Here is a 24,391-nt window from a genome sequence, read left to right as displayed (position 1 = left end):
CACCTGAATCAGCTCCTTTATGGAGCTGATTTTTGCCTGGGGTAAAAACACCTTTTTCTGGGCTGTATCCATGATCAGACCCAAGTACTCTAGTCTTCTTAATGGTTTTAACCACTTACAGACCGCCCGCAGTCGTTATACAGCGGCTGTTTGAAGGAGGATATCATTGTTATGGCAGCAGCTAGCTGCCATAACCCCGGTATCCCCGTCCTCAGCGGGCGGTCCGCTACAAGATAAAAAAGTGGTCTCTGCGGAGGATTCGCAGCGAGATCACTTTTATTGGTGGTGGGAGAGGGCTCCCCCCCTCGCGCCACGATCCGGTGCCCTCCGCCGCTTACCGGAGCCGTCGGCAGCAGCAAAGGCGATCGCGTCTGTTTTTTTTTTTTTTTTTTTTTTTTTTTTGCATTTTAGTCTAAATATGAGATCTTAGGTCTTTTTGACCCAAATCTCAGATTTAAGAGGTCCTGTCATGTTTTTTTCTATTACAAGGGTTGTTTACATTCCTTGTAATAGAAATAAAAGTGCCATTTTTTTTGTTTTTTAAAACAGCGTAAAAATAAAAAAAGGTACAATAAAAAAAATAAAATAAAAACGCGCCCTGTCCGGGCGAGCTCGCGTGCAGAAGTGAACGCATACGTGAGTAGCGCCCGCATATGAAAACGGTGTTCAAACCACACATGTGAGGTATCGCCGCAATTGGTAGAGTGAGAGCAATAATTCTAGCCCTAGACCTCCTCTAACTTAAAACATGCAACCTGTAGAATTTTTTAAACATCGCCTATGGAGATTTTTAAGGGTAAAGGTTTGTCGCCATTCCACGAGCGGGCGCAATTTTGAAGCGTGACATGTCAGGTATCAATTTACACGGCGTAACATTATCTTTTACAGTATAAAAAAAAATTAGTCTAACTTTACTGTTGTCTTATTTTTTAATTCAAAAAAGTGTATTTTTTCCAAAAAAAGTGTGCCTGTAAGACCGCTGAGCAAATACGGTGTGACCAAAAGTATTGCAACCACCGCCAATTTATTCTCTAGGGTGTTAGAAAAAAAAATGTATAATGTTTGTTTCTAAGTAATTTTCTAGCAAAAAAAAAAATGTTTTAACTTGTAAACAACAAATCTAAGAAAGAGGCTCGGTCCTTAAGTGGTTAAAGAAGATTTCTCTAGGTTGGGGATCCAACCTAGGTATTTCAGGTAGTTGACTGTGGTGACCATGCTTTGGTCTAAGCGGGCTACCGACCGGCAGGTCGTCTAGGTTGTTATACCTTGAGTCCTTCACTTGGCCAGAGGAGGTGCCATAACTTTTGTAACACCCCTGGTGCAGTAGCTAGACCGAAAGGCAGAGCTACAAACTGAAACTGGAGATTCTCTACCTTGAAACGTAGATATTTCTGGTGAGCTGGGAAAATAGGCACATGCAGGTATGCATCTTTGATGTCGATTGACGCCAGAAGTTCTCCTCCTTGTAGGATGGAGACAACTGATCGGATTGATTCCAAGCGAACAGAGCGGATATTCAGGAATCAGTTTAGATCTTTGAGATCTAGAATGGGTCTGACATTACCATTTGGTTTTTGCACCGTGAAAAGGTTTGAATAAAACCCCAACCCCTGCTCTTCCATGGGGACCACCATGATCACTTTTTGAGACAAATGTCGGTCTAATGCTTGAAAGAGAGAATTCTTTTTTTCTGGATCTTTGGACATTTGACCTGAGAAAACGAGCAGACAGGAACTCTCGGAACTCTAGTTTGTATCCTAGAACTATTGTGGAGACCACCTATCTGTCTCGAAACCTTTCCTGCCAGACCCTTGAGAACTGCAGAAGTCTTCCCCCCACTCGAGCGAGCGGGGGCGCCCCTTCATAAAGAGGCTTTAGTATTATCTAATAATACCTTGTATTCCTTTTCTGGTACCTATAAAGTCTGCTTTAAAGTCCTAATTTTTCAATCCAAATACCACACTTATGCCCTGTACACATGATAGGATTTTCCGACAACAAAATCCATGTTTTTTTTTTTCGACAGATGTTGGCTCAAACTTGTCTTGCATACACACGGTCACACAAAGTTGGTCGGAAATTCCGAACGTCAAGAACGCGGCGACGTACAACACGTACGACAAGCCGAGAAAAATTAATTTCAATAGCCAGTGCTGCTCTTCTGCTTGATTCCGAGCATGCGTGGAACTTTGTGCGTCGGAATTGTGTACACACGATTGGAATTTCTGACAACGGATTTTGTTGCTCTCAAATTTTGTGTGACGGAAATTCTGATGGAAAATGGAATTTCCGACAACAAGCTCCTATCAAACATTTTCCGGCTGAAAATCCTATCGTGTGTACGGGGCATTAGGATCAACTCCAGACCTTTTACCTGCTTAATTGATGAAGAAAAACGGAGGAGTAGCCCTCACCTGGCCATGAAACAGCTTTTGATTCAATTGTCCAATTACTTTTGGTCCCTTGAAAAAGTGTGTGTGTGTGGGGGGGGCTATTCTTAAGAGCTGTAATTCCCAAACCCTTCCTCTGATTTGGATGTACATACCCTCAAATTAAACCTAATGCCGCATACACACAAGCGGACTTTACGGCAGACTTTGCCCGGCGGACTTTGACAGACTTTACGACGGACTTTCTGAATGAACGGACTTGCCTACACACAATCAACCAAAGTCCGACGGATTCGTACGTGATGATGTACGACCAGACTTAAATAAGGAGGTTCATAGCCAGTAGCTAATAGCTGCCCTAGCATGGCTTTTTGCCCGTCGAACTAGCATACAGACGAGCGGACTTTTCGACCGGACTCGAGTCCGTCAGATAGATTTGAAACATGTTTCAAATCTAAGTCCATCCAACTTTTGAGAATACAAAGTCCGCTGGAGCCCACACACGATCTAATTGTCCGACGAAATCCGGTACGCCAGACAAAGTCTGCTGTAAAGTCCGCTCGTGTGTACGCGGCATTAGAGTGTGCACTTCCAGCCCATTTTCTTTATATAAGTATATACCTGGAAAAAAAGCAAAACTAAAATTGTGCCTGTGTCCAAATATATATGGACCGAACTGTATATATACAAACACACTGTATATCGTGTTTGCAATGTTTTAAATGCATTACAGTACTCTTATTTGAGGAAATGACGGGGTGCAATTTACCTATGCCTTTTCTTTCAATAGGTCATGTGATGTCTACAAATAAATGCATGTGATGCAATCTTGTGAGAGTTACCTGAATTTCTAGCACATGTTTTGGAAGGGGGGCTGCTGGCAACATATTTCCTTCTGGAACTGGAATGTCCGCTTTCTTGATTTCCAAAACCAGGTACCCTGTTATGAAAATGAACAAGTACATTGAAAGGGTGAAGAATAAACATAAATTAACGAGCTCAGCTTCTTATTCACAATAGCCTTTACAGTATTTATTTTTTTAATGCATTCTTTATCTTTTCATTTTTTCCAATATAGAATAGTGATAAACCACACTACACTAACATTTGGTGGGCCCTTAAATTTTTAAATCTACTATATATATATATAAAATAATTTTTTTTCTATTACACTGAACTTTGCATAGTACAACAAATGTAGGATTTAAAATAAATAAATAAATAAATTAAAAGACAGAACTAAGCCTCGCTTCACACTGGGACGACTTGACAAGTAACGTCCCGTTCAGTACAATGGAACCGTTCTAATCGGAGCGACGCAAGTCGCTCCGACTTAGAAAAAGGTTCCTGTACGACTTTGGGGGCGACTTGGGGCGACTTGCATAGACTTCTATACAGAAGTCGTTTTGCAAGTCGCCCCGGCAGTCGTGTGCAGGTCGCCTCGGTGAGGCGACCTGCAAGTCGTGCCGCCTCTGGTGTGAACCGAGGCTAAATCCCCTCAAGGTCAACTATAGGCATTACACAATAGAATATCAAATGTAACTGCAAATTCCTCTCTTTCCCAAAATTAAATGAGGGGATTTTAAAAAGTGGAAGCCAAGCCAGCTTTTTTTTTTTTTTTTTTTTTTTTTTTGCAGTCCTTTGACAATGAGCTTTACTTTAAAAAGTACTGCCATGTTGCTCACAACGACTACCAGTTCCCCTGTTCTGTAGTGATGCCACCATAATAAAAAAGGTGGCAATTCTGGAGCCACCATAGGCTGGAGTTTACACCATAAGGCCATCTAAAGAGAAGTGACTTTTTATTGGATGTGCAGCAGATGTAGAGAAGAGCAAAAAAACAACATTAAACTACCGCTAATATGAAGCTTGTTTTTCTCCCAGCCAACAAATTTCAAAATAGGAAGCAGAAAAGAGAAGTCACATTTATATATTTTTTTCAACAGATACTAGGTAACCTAGAACAGGGGCTCCTCTATTTAACACCGTTGCATACCTAGCAATTACATATTCAGATAATTCTCTTTTCTCAAAAACATAAGAGCTGGAAAAAGGAAGATTAGATAGATAGATAGAGAGTTTTATTTAAAAAAAAAAAAAACAAAAAAAAACACACCACACACACACAGCAAGTTGGGTACAAGTAAGAAAGGACAGCAAAACACATTTGCAAAAGATCCAAAAAACAGAATGTTAGCTCACACTGCACATTATTATTTAAAAAAAAAAAAAATATCACAGATGAGGACAGGGGGGGAAAATATAGTTTATTTTAAGGAAAATTAACAAAAAAATATTATCTCAAAAATGTGAATCAATCTAGCTATAAGCCATTTAGTTATAAAAACAGCAATGAAACCTTCCAACGCTTAACATACATTTGCTTCTGTGAATGGTTATATTCAGAATACCTTATTCTATAATTGCTTGGGTGAGGTTGCTATGTGCAGTTTTAATGATAAGAGAACATACGCTTGTTATAGAAGATAGGACTAAACATGTGATTTCCAGCAGGAAAAACATTAGCACATAGCGATCCCTTTACTAAATGTAACAAGCTAGACATTTGCACTTTGTTTTATGTAGAGGATTACTTTCATGTGACACAGCACAAATTCCTGTACAAAGTGGAAATGGTCTGCTGTCACTGGTATGAACTGAAAGCCTTCTCCCTGTGTAGCTTTACTCAGATTACAAGAAAAAAAAAAAAAAACAATATAACCCTATCTGAAAACATCATAAAATGTAACTCAAGCCAAAAAAATATTTTATAGTTTTGGAGAGCGCTGGGAAGTTTAAGAATTCAGGTCTTCAAAGTGGTTGTAAACCTCAGACATTAAATATGATTAAAGCCCCTCTATAGTGTGTACTTGTCTAAATTGAGAGCACCAAGTGTCAATTCTGTCTGCTGTGTCGTTCCTCTGCTATAAACATAATTCACTTCTGACAAGGTTTTCCTGACACCATCAGAAAAATGGTGACAGGGGAAGGAACTCCATCTGATTGACAGCCTCAGCTCTGTTCCCATGTGCTATGTGAAGGGGGTGTGTCCCTTCCCTCCAATCAGCTCTCGGAGCTCTCCACTCTGAGGTCTGTAGAGTGCAACTTCAGGTCTATGATGATGAAGGCTTAGGCCGAAACGCGTCAGTATTTTGGATGATGTTACTGCTGTGATGCTATAATAACGTTTTCTATGGAGAAGCTGTCAAGTTGCCGGCCCGTACTTGTTATGGACTCACTGTAACTTCAGCTCTCCTTCGAACGCAGAACAAGGCTTGGTAAAAATAACAATAGAGGAATGATCAGCTACAGTGAGCCTACAGACAATGCTAGTGACTTGGCTTTTTGAATACAGCTTCCATAGTCTAGATCCTTTTTAAATGCAAATCATAATTCTTTACATCTAATAACTTATATCTGATCGGGTACTCTTGAATTTTGCTTAGATATTCCCTACTCATTTTAAGAATGCAGTTGTCAAACCCATCCAAGATATATAAAGCACAAAACAAAGAAAGCAGTAGTGCATGCATATAACAAAACCCAAACATGGATATTTTCACTACCCACCTAATATTCTTTCCAACTCTTCACACTTCTTTACTTCACCAACAAATCTTTTCTGAAAGGCACTCACATGAGGGTTCAGCTGTTAAAATAGATTTAAAATGTGTTTACAATACACAAGTAATCCAAGCACATGCAGAAAACATTTATCATCATATTCTATATTGTTAGAACACATACAGCCATTGCCTGCTGCAAACCGCTGAGGCTGGCAACACAGGCGTGCTGCCATTTTCTTACTACTTGTTATAAAGAAAGAAAACCAACACACAATCTAAGGCCATTTATTCAAGTATTTCAGTGTGTTAGTAAAGATTATTTCATGGCAGTTTAAACATGTAATCCATTTTTTTCAACGGTGAGTTTAAGAGATTGGGGGGGGGGGGTTGTTATATCAAACAAAGGTAGCATGTAGCAAATTTAGTTAGGTTTTAAGGAAAATCTATAAAGACAGGAGGAAATAATTGATTACTGCACTACTTACAAGAGGATATAGTATGCTCCTTCCAACAGAGGCAGTGTAAGGCTTTAAAGTGCTCCTAAACCCAGGACTCTGCATTCACTATATCTGGTCTCCCACAGTACACAGAACACGGAAAATGCAATTATTTTAGTAAATATAAACTGATAAATACTGTTTCTCATCAGCAGTATATAGCAGTCTTGTGACTTCCATCAGTGCCTGGTTAAAGCTTGTAGGAGGAGTTTTCCCACTGCACTGGCTGTCCTATCAGGACCCCTGACCGTCTGGACGGTGCTGATTAGTCCTGTGCTAAAAAAAAAAAAAAAATGCAGTCTCCCAAGAAAAAAAAAAAAAAAAAAAAAAAACCTAGCAATACACACCAAACTGAGTATGTGCAGCCAGTAACTGTGTCTTATTCTGACCTGTTTTGGAGTATGTGGAAGAGGATGTGTGCATACAGGATCAAACAGCTTTTTTTACACAATGCAGAGGATTAACCCCTTAAGTTCCACAGTGAGTATAACAAGCATGCTTTACGGCATATACAGACTGATTTTACGGTTTAGTAACACTTTAAAGTGGAAGTAAACTTCCATCACTAACTTTTACCTATAGGTAAGCCTCATTATAGACTTACCTATAGGTAGTGTAAAGATCTCCTAAACAGGCACCATTTAGGAGTTAGTTACTGTACATTAAGCCAGTGACATCACTGGCACATGCGCTCTGAAGGAATGGCCATCCATGACATTCCTTCAGAGCCCGTGCCGTAACTGGCATGCGCGGAAGCGACAGCATCATAGCTCCGGCCAGTAGAACAGGAGCTCTCAAGACCCCAATGCAAGACAGGTGATGATAGGAGCACCCTGACTTCTCGGCACTGGAAGAGGTCTGTTTTAAGGGAAGTTTAACATAATGTGCTAGTATTTATTTATTTTATTTATTTCAGGTACTTATATAGCGCCGTCAATTTACGCAGCGCTTTACATATACATTGTACATTCACATCAGTCCCTACCCTCAAGGAGCTTACAACCTAATGTCCCTAACTCACATTCATACATACTAGGGACAATTTTTTTAGACAGAATCCAATGAACCTACCAGCATGTCTTTAGAGTGTGGGAGGAAACTGGAGTACCCGGAGGAAACCCACGCAGGCACAGGGAGAACATACAAACTCCAGGTAGGTAGTGTCGTGGTTGGGATTCGAACCAGCGACCCTTCTTACTGCTAGGCGAAAGTAGTATGCAAAGCATACTAGCGCATTGTGACATTACCTTGCAGGGCAAGGAAAAAAAACAAAACAAAAAAAAACTTCCAGCGGTATATATTTGCTTTAAGTGTAACTATGGCCAAAATCAAACATAACATACTGTATATGATACAGTCTTTCACTAGCATTAATTTAGCAGTCTTTCTTTTTCTGAGTCTCTCTGTAACATAGTTTATTACCTGGTTATCCTGTTTTTCAACTACCTGTAACAGACCAAGCTGAGCAGCAAGTTGGGGGTCAATCATTTAACACTTACAGGGATTCTTACAATGTTTAGCTTTTATTCAAGTAAAACCTTTATCCCATTAAAAAAAAAAAAAAAAAAAAAAAAAAAAAAAAGGTAAAAAAGGTACGGTAACTCCACTTTTGTGGGGGAAAAAAATAGCAAATAAAAAAAAAATACATATAGTGCATACAATTGCGACTCAAGTCATATTGTAATTAAATGTTATAAAAAAAAATACCTTTCCTTTTCAATCTGCAGCTCTATAATTTTCTGTAAAATGCAATGTAATATGGTTACCTGGAGGTGTTCTGTACACAGATGGTGTACAGAATGCCCCGCCAGAAATGTAATTTCCTGCTTGTGTGATTGGCTCGCTGATTTTTCCAGAAGTTTACACTAAGATAAGTCAGATTTTTGGCATTCACTGCAACAAAAAAGTCATTTTTGGTAAGATACTCGAAATGGGAAATCACGTCTAAAGCAATGCAGAGTCTGCATTTTTCCTCAGAGCCCTGCAGGTGCAGCAGCAGATTGAGAATTATGAAACCACTCCCATTAGAATCACTTGCACACAGGGATTTCTTCAGAGTAACAAAAAGGTAGGAATCTGCAACAAAGTTTGTTGAAATCATTGTAATGTACATAGATCACCCAGACAGGAATGTTTTTCTCTCAACCAAAGTGGAGTTACTCTTTAAAGTGTTACTAAACCCACAACAGTAAAATCTGTCTGTATATGCAGAATAGCATACTTGTTATACTCACTGTGGAACTTAAGGGGTTAATACTCTGCATTGTGTAAAAAGGCCCTTTGATCCTGTATGGACAGATCCTTCCCTTCCTGCAGAGTCTCTCTTGGCAAGGACAGATAAGACACAGTGAGGGTAGTAAAGCTAAACATGCTCAGTTTGACCTCCATTGCTGGAGAGAACATTTCCTTGTTGAGCTAAGTCTTTCAGGTCACATGGTATTGACATCTCACACTTGGCTGACCCAGCTCCTCTACTGCCTGCTGTGCCGACCCAGCTCCTCTACTGCCTGCTGTGCCGAAATCTCATCCCACCAGTCCTCATTCCTGTGGCATCAGGAACTCCGGAGCAGCTCTCCTGACTACCTACCTGCCAGGCACTTATACCATTCTGTACTCTCAGGTCCCCTGTATGCTCTATCAGGGGCCTCAAGTCAGATACGTAAGGGAGGCCTTCCTCTGCATTACCGGGCTCATCTATAAAAAGGTACGTGGAAACGTAATCGTTGCTGTCAGCAAATTGTGTAAATAAGTATTTTTTCTTTTTCGCTGATGTGGCTGCACGAACATGCAGCACTGATATGTGGCACTAATATGCGTAACTGATGAGCACTGACAGGCAACACTGAAAGGCAGCATTGACTTGCATCACTGATGGGCATCCCTGTGAGGAGATGCCACTGATCGGCTCTCCTCTCCTCACACTGTCGGTGTGAGGTGATGAGAGCCGATAAACGGCATTTCCTTATTTACATGTGACCGCCTGTGATTGGACAGACTGGGGCGATATCATGACATCGTGTCAGAACAAACGGAGCATCCCACCCGCTGTCATTTGTCTATACGGAGGACGGTAGTTAAAGTATAACTAAAGGAAAGACGTTTTCGTTTTGTATAGGATAGAGTGGGGAGGGGTTGAAACCCCTGTCCGGTTTTTATGTCTTTCTGTGTCCCTTTTAGATTCACCCTATTTGTCCTGTTTATTGTTCTCACCAACAGTAAAAGAACATCCCAATTTTTGATTGGTTACCAGAACAGGAATAGAGGCAAAATCTTCCAACGGGGATGCCAACTCTGATGACAACTTCGGAAGGATTTCTTCTCACTTACTATTGTGACTATAGGACAGAAAGTAAAGGGAAATCTCCCCACTGGGACACAGATGGGAAAAAACTGATAGCGGTTATAATCCTCCCTTAGGCTCCATTCACACTTGTGCGACTCCAAAAACATGTAACTTCCATTGCTACTTCATGCAACTTTGGCAGGGGTCAAAGACAGACGTGTGACTGGGTGTGTCTCTGCAGTCAGACAACTGTCGCATTGACAACATTCAGGTGCGACTTTTGAATGTTTACATTGTAGTCTATGGCACTCAGGTTGCATCAAAGTAGCGCAGGAACATTTTTCATCTCATTGCAACTTTAAGTTGCATAGATTTGAATGGCTTCAATTGAAATACATGTCCTCTGGTTTGTCACGCGACATTATGTGTCCAAAGTTGCAAAAGCGTGAATGGAGCCTTTTATAAAAATTAAAAAAAAACATTTTTGCTTGTAGCTCTAGTCCTCTCTTTAATTCTCACAATACTCACTTCATAAATAAAACAAGCTTTCCTGAACCCGACCTTATTAATACAATGGGTATGCTCTCCTCTCCTCAGGAAGATTCAGCCTTTGTCCTATGTACAGTTAGTTTTGCCTTCATTTCCACTTGAAGCTTAAAGTGGAGCTCCGCCCACTTCTAGGAGACCTCGACGCAGCAAAGTCCCCTGAAAATTCGGCCCCCCTCCTCCTTCCCCCACCACCGATAGGAAATCGGCTGTAAAGCCGCAAGGCTTCACTGCTGGTTTCCCTCACAAAGAATGGAGGCAGCGGCAGCACCTGAGAGATGATTTTAAAAATCGCCTGGGGCTCCCTGGACAGGCAAAGTGTCCTTATATTAAAAGTCAGCAGCTACAGTGTTTGTAGCTGCTGATTTTTAAAGTTTTTAGTGGGGGGGGGGGTGGACGGAACTCCGCTTTAACTCCAGCCACAAAGATTGATCTGAATTTCTAAAGCCAAATGGGGGCAAAATGTTTATAGTGCCTATGTTTAAAGGCTCAGTCCACCTTCTAGAGAAGAAATTAATGCATGTATATTTGCTGGAAAAAGAATGTGCATTTATTTTTTTCTACAGGAGCCTGCAAAGCCTTGCACCTGCGATCAGGGGATTGTGGGTACAATGAAAGGACTCCTACCGACTTTTCCTCCGGCCCTATGTCTTTACAGAGGAACAGACTTTCAGTTGGGTGTTGAAGCGTCAATGGCCTATGAATACGGTGATCACCACATCTGTGTTCCAATGAGAACTACAAGTCCTGCTGGTGACAGATGGGACTTCTAGTTCATTTAATCACAGATGAATGATGTGGCTGCGTTGGTGCAGCCCTGCACTTGTTGGCAAATTAAAAAAAAAAAAAACAAAACAAAAAAAGACAGCTGCTGTGGGAAAGAACCCTGGCAAGCTGTCACGGGAGGACTATTTGGCGGGGGGAGGGGTCCAGTTAGCACCATGTTACTTTACACCCCGAATGCAGGTGCAACATTCTGTATACTACAATGCAAAAGTGGAGTTAGGCTTTCATCTAGCAGGCTGGCCATACATTATACAATTTTCTTTTAGATTTACCAAAACCATATAACATGAGGTCAAACCTAAACACTTTCTATTTTTATGCAATCAGGTAGGCCCTTGCACTACATAGTTGAAGGTAAATCTGAAGGAAATTAAATAAGAAAATTGTAAAATGTAAGCCCAGCTTAATCCATTCATTATATTGTTTGAAACTATTTGAGCGCCCAACTTCCAGCACTGCAGAGATTTGTCATTTGCCTTCCCCGTCCATTCACAGAACATTTTGTATGCTGTTTAGTACTGACATTACTCGGATGGAGTTCCCCTTAAAAGATTTGTTCTTCACTGTAAACAATGCTAAATGTAGATATCACACCCAGCGACGTGGACACCTCCCTAACCAAACAGTGAACTTCTCAATGGAAGTGGCAGCTGATGAATGGAAGGCTCCATTATCCTGTCACTGTGGATTATCACCATTACCAATGGAAGGCTCCATATACTTGTCACCATTACCAATGGAAGGCTCCATATACTTGTCACCATTACCAATGGAAGGCTCCATATACCTGTCACCATTGATGCTCATATTACCAATGGAAGTGCCAGCTGATTAATGAAAGGCTCCATACATCTGTCACTGTGGATCATCATCACCATTACCAATGGAAGGCTCCATACACCTGTCACTATGGATGGTCACCATTACCAATGGAAGGCTCCATACAAACATCACTATGGATGGTCACCCTTACCAATGGAAGGTTCCATACAAACATCACTACGGATGGTCACCCTTACCAATGGAAGGCTCCATACAAACATCACTACGGATGGTCACCATTACCAATGGAAGGCTCCATACAAACGTCACTACGGATGGTCACCATTACCAATGGAAGGCTCCATACAAACGTCACTACGGATGGTCACCATTACCAATGGAAGGCTCCATACACCTGTCACTACGGATGGTCACCATTACCAATGGAAGGCTCCATACACCTGTCACTACGGATTGTCACCATTACCAATGGAAGGCTCCATACACCTGTCACTACGGATGGTCACCATTACCAATGGAAGGCTCCATACACCTGTCACTACGGATGGTCACCATTACCAATGGAAGGCTCCATACACCTGTCACTACGGATGGTCACCATTACCACTGGAAGGCTCCATACACCTGTCACTACGGATGGTCACCATTACCAATGGAAGGCTCCATACACCTGTCACTACGGATGGTCACCATTACCAATGGAAGGCTCCATACACCTGTCACTACGGATGGTCACCATTACCAATGGAAGGCTCCATACACCTGTCACTACGGATGGTCACCATTACCAATGGAAGGCTCCATACACCTGTCACTACGGATGGTCACCATTACCAATGGAAGGCTCCATACACCTGTCACTACGGATGGTCACCATTACCAATGGAAGGCTCCATACACCTGTCACTACGGATGGTCACCATTACCAATGGAAGGCTCCATACACCTGTCACTACGGATGGTCACCATTACCAATGGAAGGCTCCATACACCTGTCACTACGGATGGTCACCATTACCAATGGAAGGCTCCATACACCTGTCACTACGGATGGTCACCATTACCAATGGAAGGCTCCATACACCTGTCACTACGGATGGTCACCATTACCAATGGAAGGCTCCATACACCTGTCACTACGGATGGTCACCATTACCAATGGAAGGCTCCATACACCTGTCACTACGGATGGTCACCATTACCAATGGAAGGCTCCATACACCTGTCACTACGGATGGTCACCATTACCAAAGGAAGGCTCCATACACCTGTCACTACGGATGGTCACCATTACCAAAGGAAGGCTCCATACACCTGTCACTACGGATGGTCACCATTACCAATGGAAGGCTCCATACACCTGTCACTACGGATGGTCACCATTACCAATGGAAGGCTCCATACACCTGTCACTACGGATGGTCACCATTACCAATGGAAGGCTCCATACACCTGTTACTACGGATGGTCACCATTACCAATGGAAGGCTCCATACACCTGTCACTACGGATGGTCACCATTACCAATGGAAGGATCCGTACACCGGTCACTGCGGATGGTCACCATTACCAATGGAAGGATCCATACACCGGTCACTATGGATGGTCACTATTACCAATGGAAGGTCCCATACACCAGTCACTATGGATGGTCACCATTACCAATGGAAGGCTCCATACACCTGTCACTATGGATGGTCACCATTACCAATGGAAGGTCCCATACACCTGTCACTATGGATGGTTACCATTACCAATGGAAGGTCCCATACACCTGTCACTATGGATGGTCATCATTACCAATGGAAGGCTCCATACACCTGTCACTACGGATGGTCACCATTACCAATGGAAGGCTCCATACACCTGTCACTAGATGGTCACCATTAGCAATAGAAGGTCCCATATACCAGTCACTATGGATGGTCACCATTACCAATGGAAGGTCCCATACACCTGTCACTAGATGGTCACCATTCCCTCCTGGAACATAGGAGCAGACTAGAAATCAGGACACAGAAAAGGCAGCGAATACTCACATCCCTGAACTCTGCCAGCCCCATCTCCCCCAGCTCGCTGACACAATCATAGGCCGAGCCGGCCTGTAGGAAGAGCTGTGCCAGGCACATAGGATCACTCCGGAAAAGAGAGCCCATGGTGTGTGTGTCCGCCGCTCTGGGCCAGGCTCCTGTGTCACCGATAAGCTCTCCACGTCGCTTCCTCTCCACTGCTCACTCCGCACACAGCACTTCCGGGATGGCCAGCCTTCCGCTGATTGGCAGAGTAGACGGTCCGCCCTGGGGGATGGGCTTCTAGAGGGAAGATAGTTTGCTGGCTGTAGGGATCCGGCAACGTGACTCCGGCTCTCAGAGCGATTGGTGGATGGGGCCATGGTTACTGTGGAACGCAACGCTCCTATGGACATGGCATCTTAGCAACAAGAGTGTGCGGAGGGCAGAGAGATGGCGGTCCGGGGGGCTCCAGGGCTACTTGTCATAGGCATGGTGGTGCTGATAGCTGGGATAGAAGGTCAGATCATCACAGGTGAGGAATAAGGATGGCTGCTCTTCCCTTATTGCGGCCTGACTCTTAGTGTAGGCCAGCACTGCCAGGTAGGATATGGGGGAAATGACAGAGATCAGACCCCACAAGGTGCCAACTCCGACCTTTGTCAGCCACCAAGGGTTCGCCTGTGCTCCTCCTCTGATTTGGGTTCACATTGATACAAGGGTCTGACGTCTGACTTTATTACAGTGTAAGTGCAAAGTATACAAAGTAAGGCTGGGGGCACACTTTGCATCTATGCAGATTGATGTGTGTTTTCATGTATTCTGTACAAAGTGTTCTGGGCCGAGACCCCCTGTACAAAGTGTCCCGAGACCCCCCTGTACAAAGTGTCCCGAGACCCCCCTGTACAAAGTGTCCCGAGACCCCCCTGTACAAAGTGTCCCGAGACCCCCCCGTACAAAGTGTCCCGAGACCCCCCGTACAAAGTGTCCCGAGACCCCCCGTACAAAGTGTCCCGAGACCCCCCCGTACAAAGTGTCCCGAGACCCCCCCGTACAAAGTGTCCCGAGACCCCCCCGTACAAAGTGTCCCGAGACCCCCCCGTACAAAGTGTTCCGAGACCCCCCCCCCCGTACAAAGTGTCCCGAGACCCCCCCCCGTACAAAGTGTCCCGAGACCCCCCCCCGTACAAAGTGTCCCGAGACCCCCCCCCGTACAAAGTGTCCCGAGACCCCCCCCGTACAAAGTGTCCCGAGACCCCCCCCCCCGTACAAAGTGTCCCGAGACCCCCCCCCGTACAAAGTGTCCCGAGACCCCCCCCCCGTACAAAGTGTCCCGAGACCCCCCCCCCGGACAAAGTGTCCCGAGACCCCCCCCCGTACAAAGTGTCCCGAGACCCCCCCGTACAAAGTGTCCCGAGACCCCCCCGTACAAAGTGTCCCGAGACCCCCCCGTACAAAGTGTCCCGAGACCCCCCCGTACAAAGTGTCCCGAGACCCCCCCGTACAAAGTGTCCCGAGACCCCCCCGTACAAAGTGTCCCGAGACCCCCCGTACAAAGTGTCCCGAGACCCCCTGTACATTAAGAGAGGGTAAAATCCCTTGTTTAACAGCCTCTCGATCATCTTAACTACTTACTGACCAGGCCTTTTCTGGAACTTTATGTTTACAAGTTTAAATTAGTATTTTTTGCTAGAACCCCCAAACATTCTATCTATCTCTCTATCTCTCTCCTAGACCTAGAGAATAAAATGGCAATTGTTGAAATATTTTATGTCACGTGGTAATTGTGCAGTTGTCTTTTAAACGCATTTTATTTTTTTTAAAACGATACACTTTAATGAATTTAAAAAAAAAAAAGAATCACAATAGTTACCCCAATTTGTTTGTATAATGTGAAAGATGATGTTACCACAAGTAAATAGATACTTAACATGTCATGCCTTTAACCACTTCCCGACCGCCTCCTGTAGATATACGTCGGCAGAATGGCACGGGTGCGCAAAAATGTGTCAAAAATGTCCGATGTGTCTGCCATAATGTCGCAGTCACAATAAAAATCGCTGATCGCCGCCATTACTATTAAAAAAAAAATTAATAAAAATACCATAAAACTATCCCCTATTTTGTAAACGCTATAACGTTTGCGCAAACCAATCAATAAACGCTTATTGCGATTTTCTTTTTTTTTTTTTTTTTTTTTACCAAAAATATGTAGAAGAATACGTATCGGCCTAAACTGAGGAAAAAAATGTTTTTTTAAAATATTTTTGGGGGATATTTATTATAGCAAAAAGTAGAAAATAATGCGTTTTTTTTTTCAAAATTGTCGCTATTTTTTGTTTATAGCGCGAAAAATAAAAACCACAGAGGTGATCAAATACCACCAAAAGAAAGCTCTATTTGTGGGAAAAAAGGACGTCAATTTTGTTTGGGAGCCACATCGCACGACCGCGCAATTGTCAGTTAAAGCAACGCAGTGCCGAATCGCAAAAAACGCACTGGTCAGGAAGGGGGTAAATTCTTCCGGGGCTGAAGTGGTTAAAATTACATGCGGCCGTGGAATGACAACACACTATGGTACCTCAAAATCTCCATAGGGATGCTTTAAAAGAAAGTTTAGAGTTACAGTAGCATTCCAGTCAAATCCTAACTATACCTAAATCTGATCTCACCCCCATGCTAAGGCTATTCTAGCTACCTTGTAAAGGAAAGCAGTTTATTCTTACCTATTCTGAGGGTTCTCCAGTTCGGTCACATGATCTCTCCAGGAGGGACGGATAGCCTGCTGCAGAACCTGGGCAATTACATCACCCTTAGGCTTACTATGGGGGGGGGGCAGCCATTGTCAACTGTCCATCCCTCTACACTGAAGTCAGCGATGGGAGCTGGACCAAACCAGAGCACTCTCAAACTAGGTAAGTATAGACATCTTTCCTTTCACAGGGTAGGTAGATAGAATAGGTTCAGAATAGGGGTGGGAGTAGATTTGGGTATAGTTAGGATCTTACTGAAATGCTACTTTCAAGTGGTTCTAAAGGCTGAAGGTTTTTTACTATGCATGAAGGTAAAAAACCTTCTGTGTGCAGTACCACCCCCAGCCCCCCCCCCCCAGTTCTTAACTGACCCCCCTCCGATCCAGCAATGTTCACAATAGCCTCGGCTGTATGGGGACTCTCCCTCCTCATTGGCTAAGACAGCAGCGGGAGCCCATTGGCTCCCACTGCTGTCAGTCGCGGCTCTATGTGTGTTTTATGGACGCATAGAGCAGCAGCTCAGTAGCAAGCACACAGCGGTGAATGTGGCTTAAACCGTTACAGTTTAGTTGTAAAATGTCTAATATCATAAAATGTCTGATATCAAAAGAAAACCAGTGTGTACAGCATGACAAGTATATGCCTTAAAGGCATGACGTAAGGTAAGCTGTGCATCCATCCGATTTCCTACCCCTATTCTCTTGGCTAAAACAGGTCATTTGTCTAGTAATGGGTTTAGAAGTATGATAAAATTCCCCTGAGATTTGATAGCACTGGGGTTTTCTGATGTTCAATAAACCTTTATTGCGTATTATTTATTTATTTATTTATTTATTTTAAGAAAAATCGGAAAATATGTATCATTTTAAGCCGTTGTAAAGTAATTATTACTTTTTTAATTAAAATCAAACCGAGCATATTTACCTGCTCTACCCCAATGGTATTGCACAGAGCAGTCCCTTACCTCCTCTTCTGGAGTCCCTGCTCTTGACTCCTCTTCTCCAAGTGCCCCCTCAGCAAGCCATGTGCTAAAAAGGACTCCCATGCTGGGCTGTGCGCGTCCATAGACACACACAGCTCTGTTCAGCTATGCCCCACGGTCCCTCCTTCATAGGATTTGACTGTTAGCAGCAGGAGCCAATGGCTTCCACTGCTCTCATTTATCCTGTGAGTGAAGGAGGAGAGGAGAGAAGAGTTGCAGCCAGGCACAGCGCTAGATCCATGCAGGACTCAAGTAAATGTTTAGGGAGGGTGGGGGAGACAAACGGCTAGACGAATGTTTTTTACCTTAATGCAAAGAGTGCAGTAAGGTAAAAAAAAAGCTTTTGACTTTAGAACAGGGCTCGACAAACCCCAGGTGCCAAGTCGCCATGGCGACCAGCAGTTTCGTACCGGCGCCTGGGCTGCCGCCCAAATGCTCCACACACCCCGTGCGCGCTCCTTCCTGCTATGTACAGTATCCTGGGCTTCGCTTGCCCATCTGCGTTCCCCAGAACAGCATAGCGGGTGCCGCCGGATAGAGGGGGCGGGGGGGAGGGAGGAGTGTTCGGTTTACATTCTGAAATGCATGTGAATTGTACAGGAACTGCACCACATTCCTGTTCAATTCACCTGCGATTCAGTGCAGTGCAATTTAAGTCCATTTCTTTTTTGGAACCACACTGCAACCGGATCCCATGGTCGTTTTATACCATGTGATCTGGTGCTGGCAAGCGCACTGCGTTTGTGACTTGCATTTGGGGTATCTTTAAAGTGGATGTAAACCCTCACATATACCCAGTGAAATGAACAGTCTCAGGTGATACACAGAGATGAAACAAATCTCCCTACATAAGTTTTACATGTATATCTGCTGTCTTCATCTTTATATATCCTTTAGAAAGTGCAGATGGTGTTAGTGATTTTTTTTTTTTTTTAGTGAATTGTTTTGAGTTAGTGATTTTCTCTATTAGTATTGCACTGGGAGTGGATTATTGGCATACAGCCAAGACAGCTGATTGGAGGAAAGGCACCCAGCCCCACTCCATATAGGCAAAGGAAGGCAGGAATGCGCAGAGCTGTGCTCTGACAAGTCAAGCTCTCTGCTAATCTCTTTATAGCAACCTCCCACGACAATTTTCAGGCTGCTTTTATCTCTGGTGTCTGAGAATTTATCAGAAGTTATCAGACTGATAACAGAGGGGATTCAGTGCTTTGGATAGATATAAGAAAACACTGCAGATATATGTGCCCAGCTCAAATTTCATGAATCGGGTTTACATCCACTTTAAGCTTGCATTTGGACCCACAACGGATCATAGGAGCAGTGTGATTTGAATGCAGTGTGAGAAATGCGCATGAATCGCGAAGTTTCCAGTACCACATTAGTTTGATCCTAGCCTTAACCTTGTCTAGAATGTGTGTTTATAAAGTTAGCAACTATGCTGCTGATGGTATAAGCATGTTCTCATTTGAATCTTTAAAGATTTGTTCTCAATTGTAAATAATAATGTAGTTTGCACAGATTTTAGGTGCCTTCCTAATTCTGATGATCTGCCTTTCAGGTTTCTTTCCTTCTACAATATTTATGTCTGGACCTGAAGTAACTACATACCTTGTTACAAATGCATCTTCTGTCAATTTATCCCTTGCTGTCATTACAGATACCAGTAAGTTGAATGTTGTCTCCTCTATATTAAAACAAATACATACTTTTATTGCCCCAATTATTTACAAGAACATCTACATAACACTAAGCTTTACTTTTACTTTGTAATTTTAGTTTCCGCACCTGTGGAAAGTTGCAGTGGGAATAATAATATAGACAACTGGACTTCAACTTATGTTGGGACACAAACTGTGAGTAAAATAAATTCAAAAAACTTTGTACAAATTATATTGGCTAACCTTTTACATAACTATGATTTATTCTTGTTTATTATTAAATTACTGATTCTCAGATGTGGTGGCAGCATTTATTTTTTTTTCTGTTGTGTGTTTTTTTTTCTTTGGGGGGGTATTGTGTTTTTAGGTTTTTTTTTTTTATTTTTTTATTTATTTATTTTTTTATTTATTTTTTTTTTCACCTGGGGATCTGGCCAGTAAGTCTGTCATTTTTCAACTCCCTATAACAGACCAAGCTGTGCAGTAAAAGTGGCAGTTTTTTTTGTTTTTTTTTAGGGAGATTCTCCATCTCTATTTGTCCTGTTTACCATTATCATTGAAAGTAAAAGTAAAAGAAAATCCCAAATTTTGGGTTGTCCCCAGAAAAGTAATAGAGGGGAAGTCTTTCTAAGGGGCTCCGGTGACCTGGGAAGGGGCTCAAGAGATTCCCTAAAGGGGTTGTAAACCCTCAAGGTTTTTTACCTTAATGCATTCTATGCATTAAGGTGAAAAACCTTGTGTGATTCAGAAGCCCCCACAGTGCCCCCGTTTTACTTACCTGAACCCGGGGAGGAGCACACCAGCTGCAGCCGGTATCTCGGGTTCTGATTGGATAGATTGATAGCAGTGCAGCCATTGGCTCCCGCTGCTGTCAATCAAATCTAATGACGCGGGAGACAGGGGACAGGACCGAGCAGCAGGACACGGGAGCGCGAGTGCCCCGAGGGAGAGCGACTCTTTAACGGGGCACTCGAGAAGAGGAGGAGCCAGGAGCACCGATGTGGGACCCCAGAAGAGGAGGATCAGGCCACTCTGTGCAAAATCAACTGCCCAGAGGAGGTGAGTATGACATATATATTTTTTTTTTTTTTTTTTAAACCGAACCTTTACATATCCTTTAATTTGCCGGGATTTTCTTTCACTTGCTGCTTGGCTATGGGACTGGAAACAAAGGTAAATCTCCGCAATGGGACACAGATGGCGGCAAAAAAATCTGACGGGTTATAATCCTCCCTTGCTCTATCCAAAATGAAAAAATACATTTTGCCTTTAGTTCTACTTTAACACTGACAAGGGTGCTTACAATGGTCAGATTTTATTCATTTATGTAAAACCTTTATTCCAAAAAAGGAAAAAAATAAAAATTTGCTGTATCTGCTTAAAATGCATTCATTTGTTAGTCAAGTCCATTTAAATCTGTTAGTACAGCTAACTAATGCCGCGTACACACGATCGGACATTCCGACAATGAAATCCTGGGATTTATTTTCGACGGACGTTGGCTCAAACTTGTCTTGCATACACACGGTCACACAAATGTTGTCGGAAATTCCGAACTATAAGAACGCGGTGACGTACAACACGTACGACGAACTGAGAGAAATTAAGTTCAATAGCCAGTGCGGCTCTTCTGCTTGATTCCGAGCATGCGTGGAATTTTGTGCGTTGAAATTGTGTACACACGATCGGAATTTCCGACCAACGGATTTTGTTGTCGGAAATTTTGAGAACCAGCTCTCAAATTTTTGTTGTGGGAAATTCCGACAACAAATGTCCGATGGAGCCTACACACGGTCGGAATTTACGACAACAAGCTCACATCGAACATTTTGTTATCGGAAAGTCCGAGCGTGTGTACGCGACATAACACTACCTTCTTCCCAAGATATCAATGCTGCTGTGCAGTGTGGAGACTCCTTAAGACAGGAAGTGTGTTACTGGACAGATCACCAGGTGAAAGTAAAGAGGGATAAAATAAAAAAAAAATAATAATCCAGCTGCCGCATTTAAGGATTGTAAGCTGCAATATATAAAATGTTTGCTTGTTTATTACAACATAAATATCTGTGATCTAAAAAAATGAGCCACAAATAAAAAATGAACATTGTTAATAATACTGACACATTTTCATGTTTTTGGCAGAATGTATTTAAAGTCACAGTGACATCACAGAAGAATCTTACTCTCTGTACCATCAATGAAACGAATTGCTGCACTGAGGATCTGTGTATTGTGGAAACACTTCAAGTTACAGCTTGTGAGAATAACGCTCCCATCAGCAGTCTACTAATCTATGCTGAAATTTATATCAACACCACCTTTATAGGACTTGTATCAGGTAATGGGGTGAAACAAACATGTCATTATTTTCTGTATGTGTACTATTCAGGGACAACAACAGTAATGACTAACACTGAACTGAATCTTATTCTCATTGCCACCACTGCATTTGTTTTTACACAAATCAATTGGATGTAAACTTGTTGTTGCCTTATAGAAATACTTGGTAAACAATGTTCATGGTTGTCATTTTTACAATAAATAATGTATATAGGGTCCATGCACATCGGGCTTAAAAAAAATGCCAGTTCTTTTGGCAAAAAGGAAAACAAAAAACGCTCCAAATAGAGCATTTTTGTACGAGCGTAAACATAAAAAGCATTTAGCATTTTTTTTTTCTGCCAGAGAAATCCACTCAAAAATGCAAACCAGGTTTTGCAACCTTTATAGCTACTTTAAAGTATGCCTCTAAACATCCTAGTGTGCATGGACACATTGGATAACATTGAGTTGCTTCTACAGGTGAAATGCAAATATAAAAAGGTCAAAAATAAAAATTACACTTTAAAATGCATACAGGGAGTACAGCCTACCTGCTCATTCCTTTAGTTTTTAATGTTATTGTTGTAATGCACCAGTTGATTTTAGTCCATTTTTTTTTGGTAATCTGGTGGTCTCTTCTGCTTGTGATGTAGGCGAGGGTCGAATATATATATACATCAGTCAAGTCAATTGCAATTTTGCTTCTGGCTTGCTTTGATCTGCTTAACCCTAGGATCCCACTGCTGCGTTTTATTAGGGCCACGCTTGCGTGGTTAGGGCAGCACATTTCAATCCAATGGGCTGCTGTGCATGCGTTTCCGCAAAACAAAAGTGCATGCACCCTTTTTAAAAACACAAGGCGCACGGAAATCGTTTGGTCTTTTTGACCATGCGATTTCCCTGCAGTTCCTGCAAACACACTGCATGCTTAAACGCGTGGGGATGTCATTCTGAATGAATGGCAGCACCGCGATTCTCCTAAGAGCAGCGCAATTTGGCGGCGCGTGTGGGAACAGAAGCGATTGTTACAGCCACATGCATAGGTATGAACCTAGCCTAAAAGTTGCATCAAGCTGCTTTTAAGTTGTGTTGTTTTTTTTTTTAGTTTTGGATAGTGGAGAGGGATTAGAACGCTTGTCAGTTTTTTGGTTTTTTTTTTTTTTTTTTTGTTAGCTATTTGTGTCTCCATTAAAGAGATTGGAAACCTGAGAAAAAAAGAAATAAATAAAATGAACCTGTAAGAAAAAGGCATAATGAGTATGCACCGCCGCTATGATGCCGCTACTGCGAATTCATGCGGGAGCTGCCGAATGGCCGGTCCTTCAGAGCGCAGACTTAGCGAAGCCAGCGGTCTTTCTGTAAGACCGCTGGCTTCTATCCCTCTCCTCAGCTCAGCCAGCGGTCTGGCATGCCCCCTTGTAGTCTTCTGAAAGAGCAGGAGGAAGCAGACATGTTGTTGTGGGCGGAAGGGGTCTCACAGCCCCCGGTCTATGCCACCCATGGTGGAGGTGTCCTCCTTCTCTCTCCTCCCTCCTCCTCCTCCTTTGCTCCCTGACAGTCGTCGCTGTTATCTCTGTGCAGAGCGGGGATTATTATCATTAATCAGTTGTATGACACAACGGGGATCACCCGCTATGTCAGGTATAGTATACAAGAACAACGCTCACTGATGTCCCGCCCCCGCTGTTATTATGATTGACAACGCACTGTGCCGATTGTGCCGTTATTGGCACAGTGCACTGTCAATCATAATAATGGTGGGGGGCGGGACATCAGCGAGCCGTGTTCTTGTATACTATACCTGACACAGCGGTACATCCCCGCTGTGTCATACAATTGATTACTAATAATAATCCCCGCTCTGCACTGGTGAGACTGACATGCGGCACTGGTTTGCATTTATATTAAAATGCTTTGCATTTATAAAGCTGTAACCTATCATACTGAGTGTTATGTATGAGTGTTATGTATGGCTTGCTGGTTGCAGAATGAGGGGTGTGATTTATGTTAAAGTGGGCGAGTTCACATTTACATGTACAAGCCTAGTGTACCGCCCACATTAATTCCCATCCCAAGGATTCATGGGAAATGTAGTCTGATTACAGTTAAAAAATCCTGACGGGGTTAACTCCCCCCCCCCCCCCCCCCCCCTTTACTAAATGGGAAAACAAGTTTTGCCTATAGTTCTACTTTGATAGATGTTTTTGCATGGTATAAGCTGGAATTCCTATTAAATGATGTACATTTAGCATTAAAGCGAAAATGTTTTGTTTTTGTACACAGATAATGAAACTGTGATACCCAATCAAGTGTACCAACCTCTAGGATCGTGCCCATGTAACCTGACAGCTGGAGCATGTGACATTCTCTGCTGTTGTGATCAGGTAGGAGTTTATGCAATCAAGTGCTGTTGTATTATATATTCTTGTAGTTAGCCCCACTTCCAATCCCTGTCCAAATAATGCCGCCTCAACCCCTACATCTCCAGAAAACGGCCCTTTTGTACCAATGACGCCACAAAGCTTCTAATTTTACTCCCTGGTTATCTCTCACCTTTAACTACTGCACCTCCCTCCTCCATTGGATTACCTTTATATAGGCAATCCCCCCCCCTCAGTCCATCATGAATGCTGCTGCCAGACTCACCCACCTTACCAACCGTTCAGTGTCTGCTACCCCTCCCTGCCAATCCCTCCATTGGCTTCCGCTCACCCAACAAATAAAATTCAAAGTACTAACAAGAACTTACAAAGCCATGTACAACTTGGCTCCCAGCTACATCACTAACCTAGTCTCAAAATATCAACCAAAAC

At 42.8% G+C, this 24,391-nt stretch overlaps 2 protein-coding genes across 3 annotated transcripts in view; one reads left to right on the top strand and one right to left on the bottom strand.

Annotated features, from left to right (window-relative positions):
- Window positions 1-14,146, bottom strand: part of ATP6V0A2 (ATPase H+ transporting V0 subunit a2) — a 113,563-nt gene extending 99,417 nt beyond the window's left edge. The window contains exons 1-3 of one of the 2 annotated variants that reach the window (XM_073627605.1): window positions 13,891-14,146; window positions 5,961-6,039; window positions 3,233-3,330 (exon numbers count right to left, since the gene is read on the bottom strand). In XM_073627605.1, coding sequence (XP_073483706.1) covers window positions 3,233-3,330; window positions 5,961-6,039; window positions 13,891-14,007 — 294 coding nt within the window. In that variant the 5' untranslated portion in view covers window positions 14,008-14,146. Of the gene's footprint in view, window positions 1-3,232; window positions 3,331-5,960; window positions 6,040-8,219; window positions 8,348-13,890 lie in introns of those variants that run through there. The other variant, XM_073627616.1, reaches the window with a different exon arrangement.
- Window positions 14,147-14,152: 6 nt separating this feature from the next.
- Window positions 14,153-24,391, top strand: part of TCTN2 (tectonic family member 2) — a 58,469-nt gene continuing 48,230 nt past the window's right edge. Inside the window, exons 1-5 of the mRNA XM_073627627.1 lie at window positions 14,153-14,395; window positions 19,157-19,261; window positions 19,375-19,451; window positions 21,399-21,594; window positions 23,862-23,962. Coding sequence (XP_073483728.1) covers window positions 14,314-14,395; window positions 19,157-19,261; window positions 19,375-19,451; window positions 21,399-21,594; window positions 23,862-23,962 — 561 coding nt within the window. The 5' untranslated portion in view covers window positions 14,153-14,313. The remainder of the gene's footprint in view (window positions 14,396-19,156; window positions 19,262-19,374; window positions 19,452-21,398; window positions 21,595-23,861; window positions 23,963-24,391) is intronic.

The sequence above is a fragment of the Aquarana catesbeiana genome, linkage group LG01, assembly GCF_042186555.1.
Source record: "Aquarana catesbeiana isolate 2022-GZ linkage group LG01, ASM4218655v1, whole genome shotgun sequence".
NCBI lineage: Eukaryota > Metazoa > Chordata > Amphibia > Anura > Ranidae > Aquarana > Aquarana catesbeiana.
Note: the sequence above shows the minus strand (reverse complement) of the source record. Positions and strands in the feature narration are given on the sequence as shown.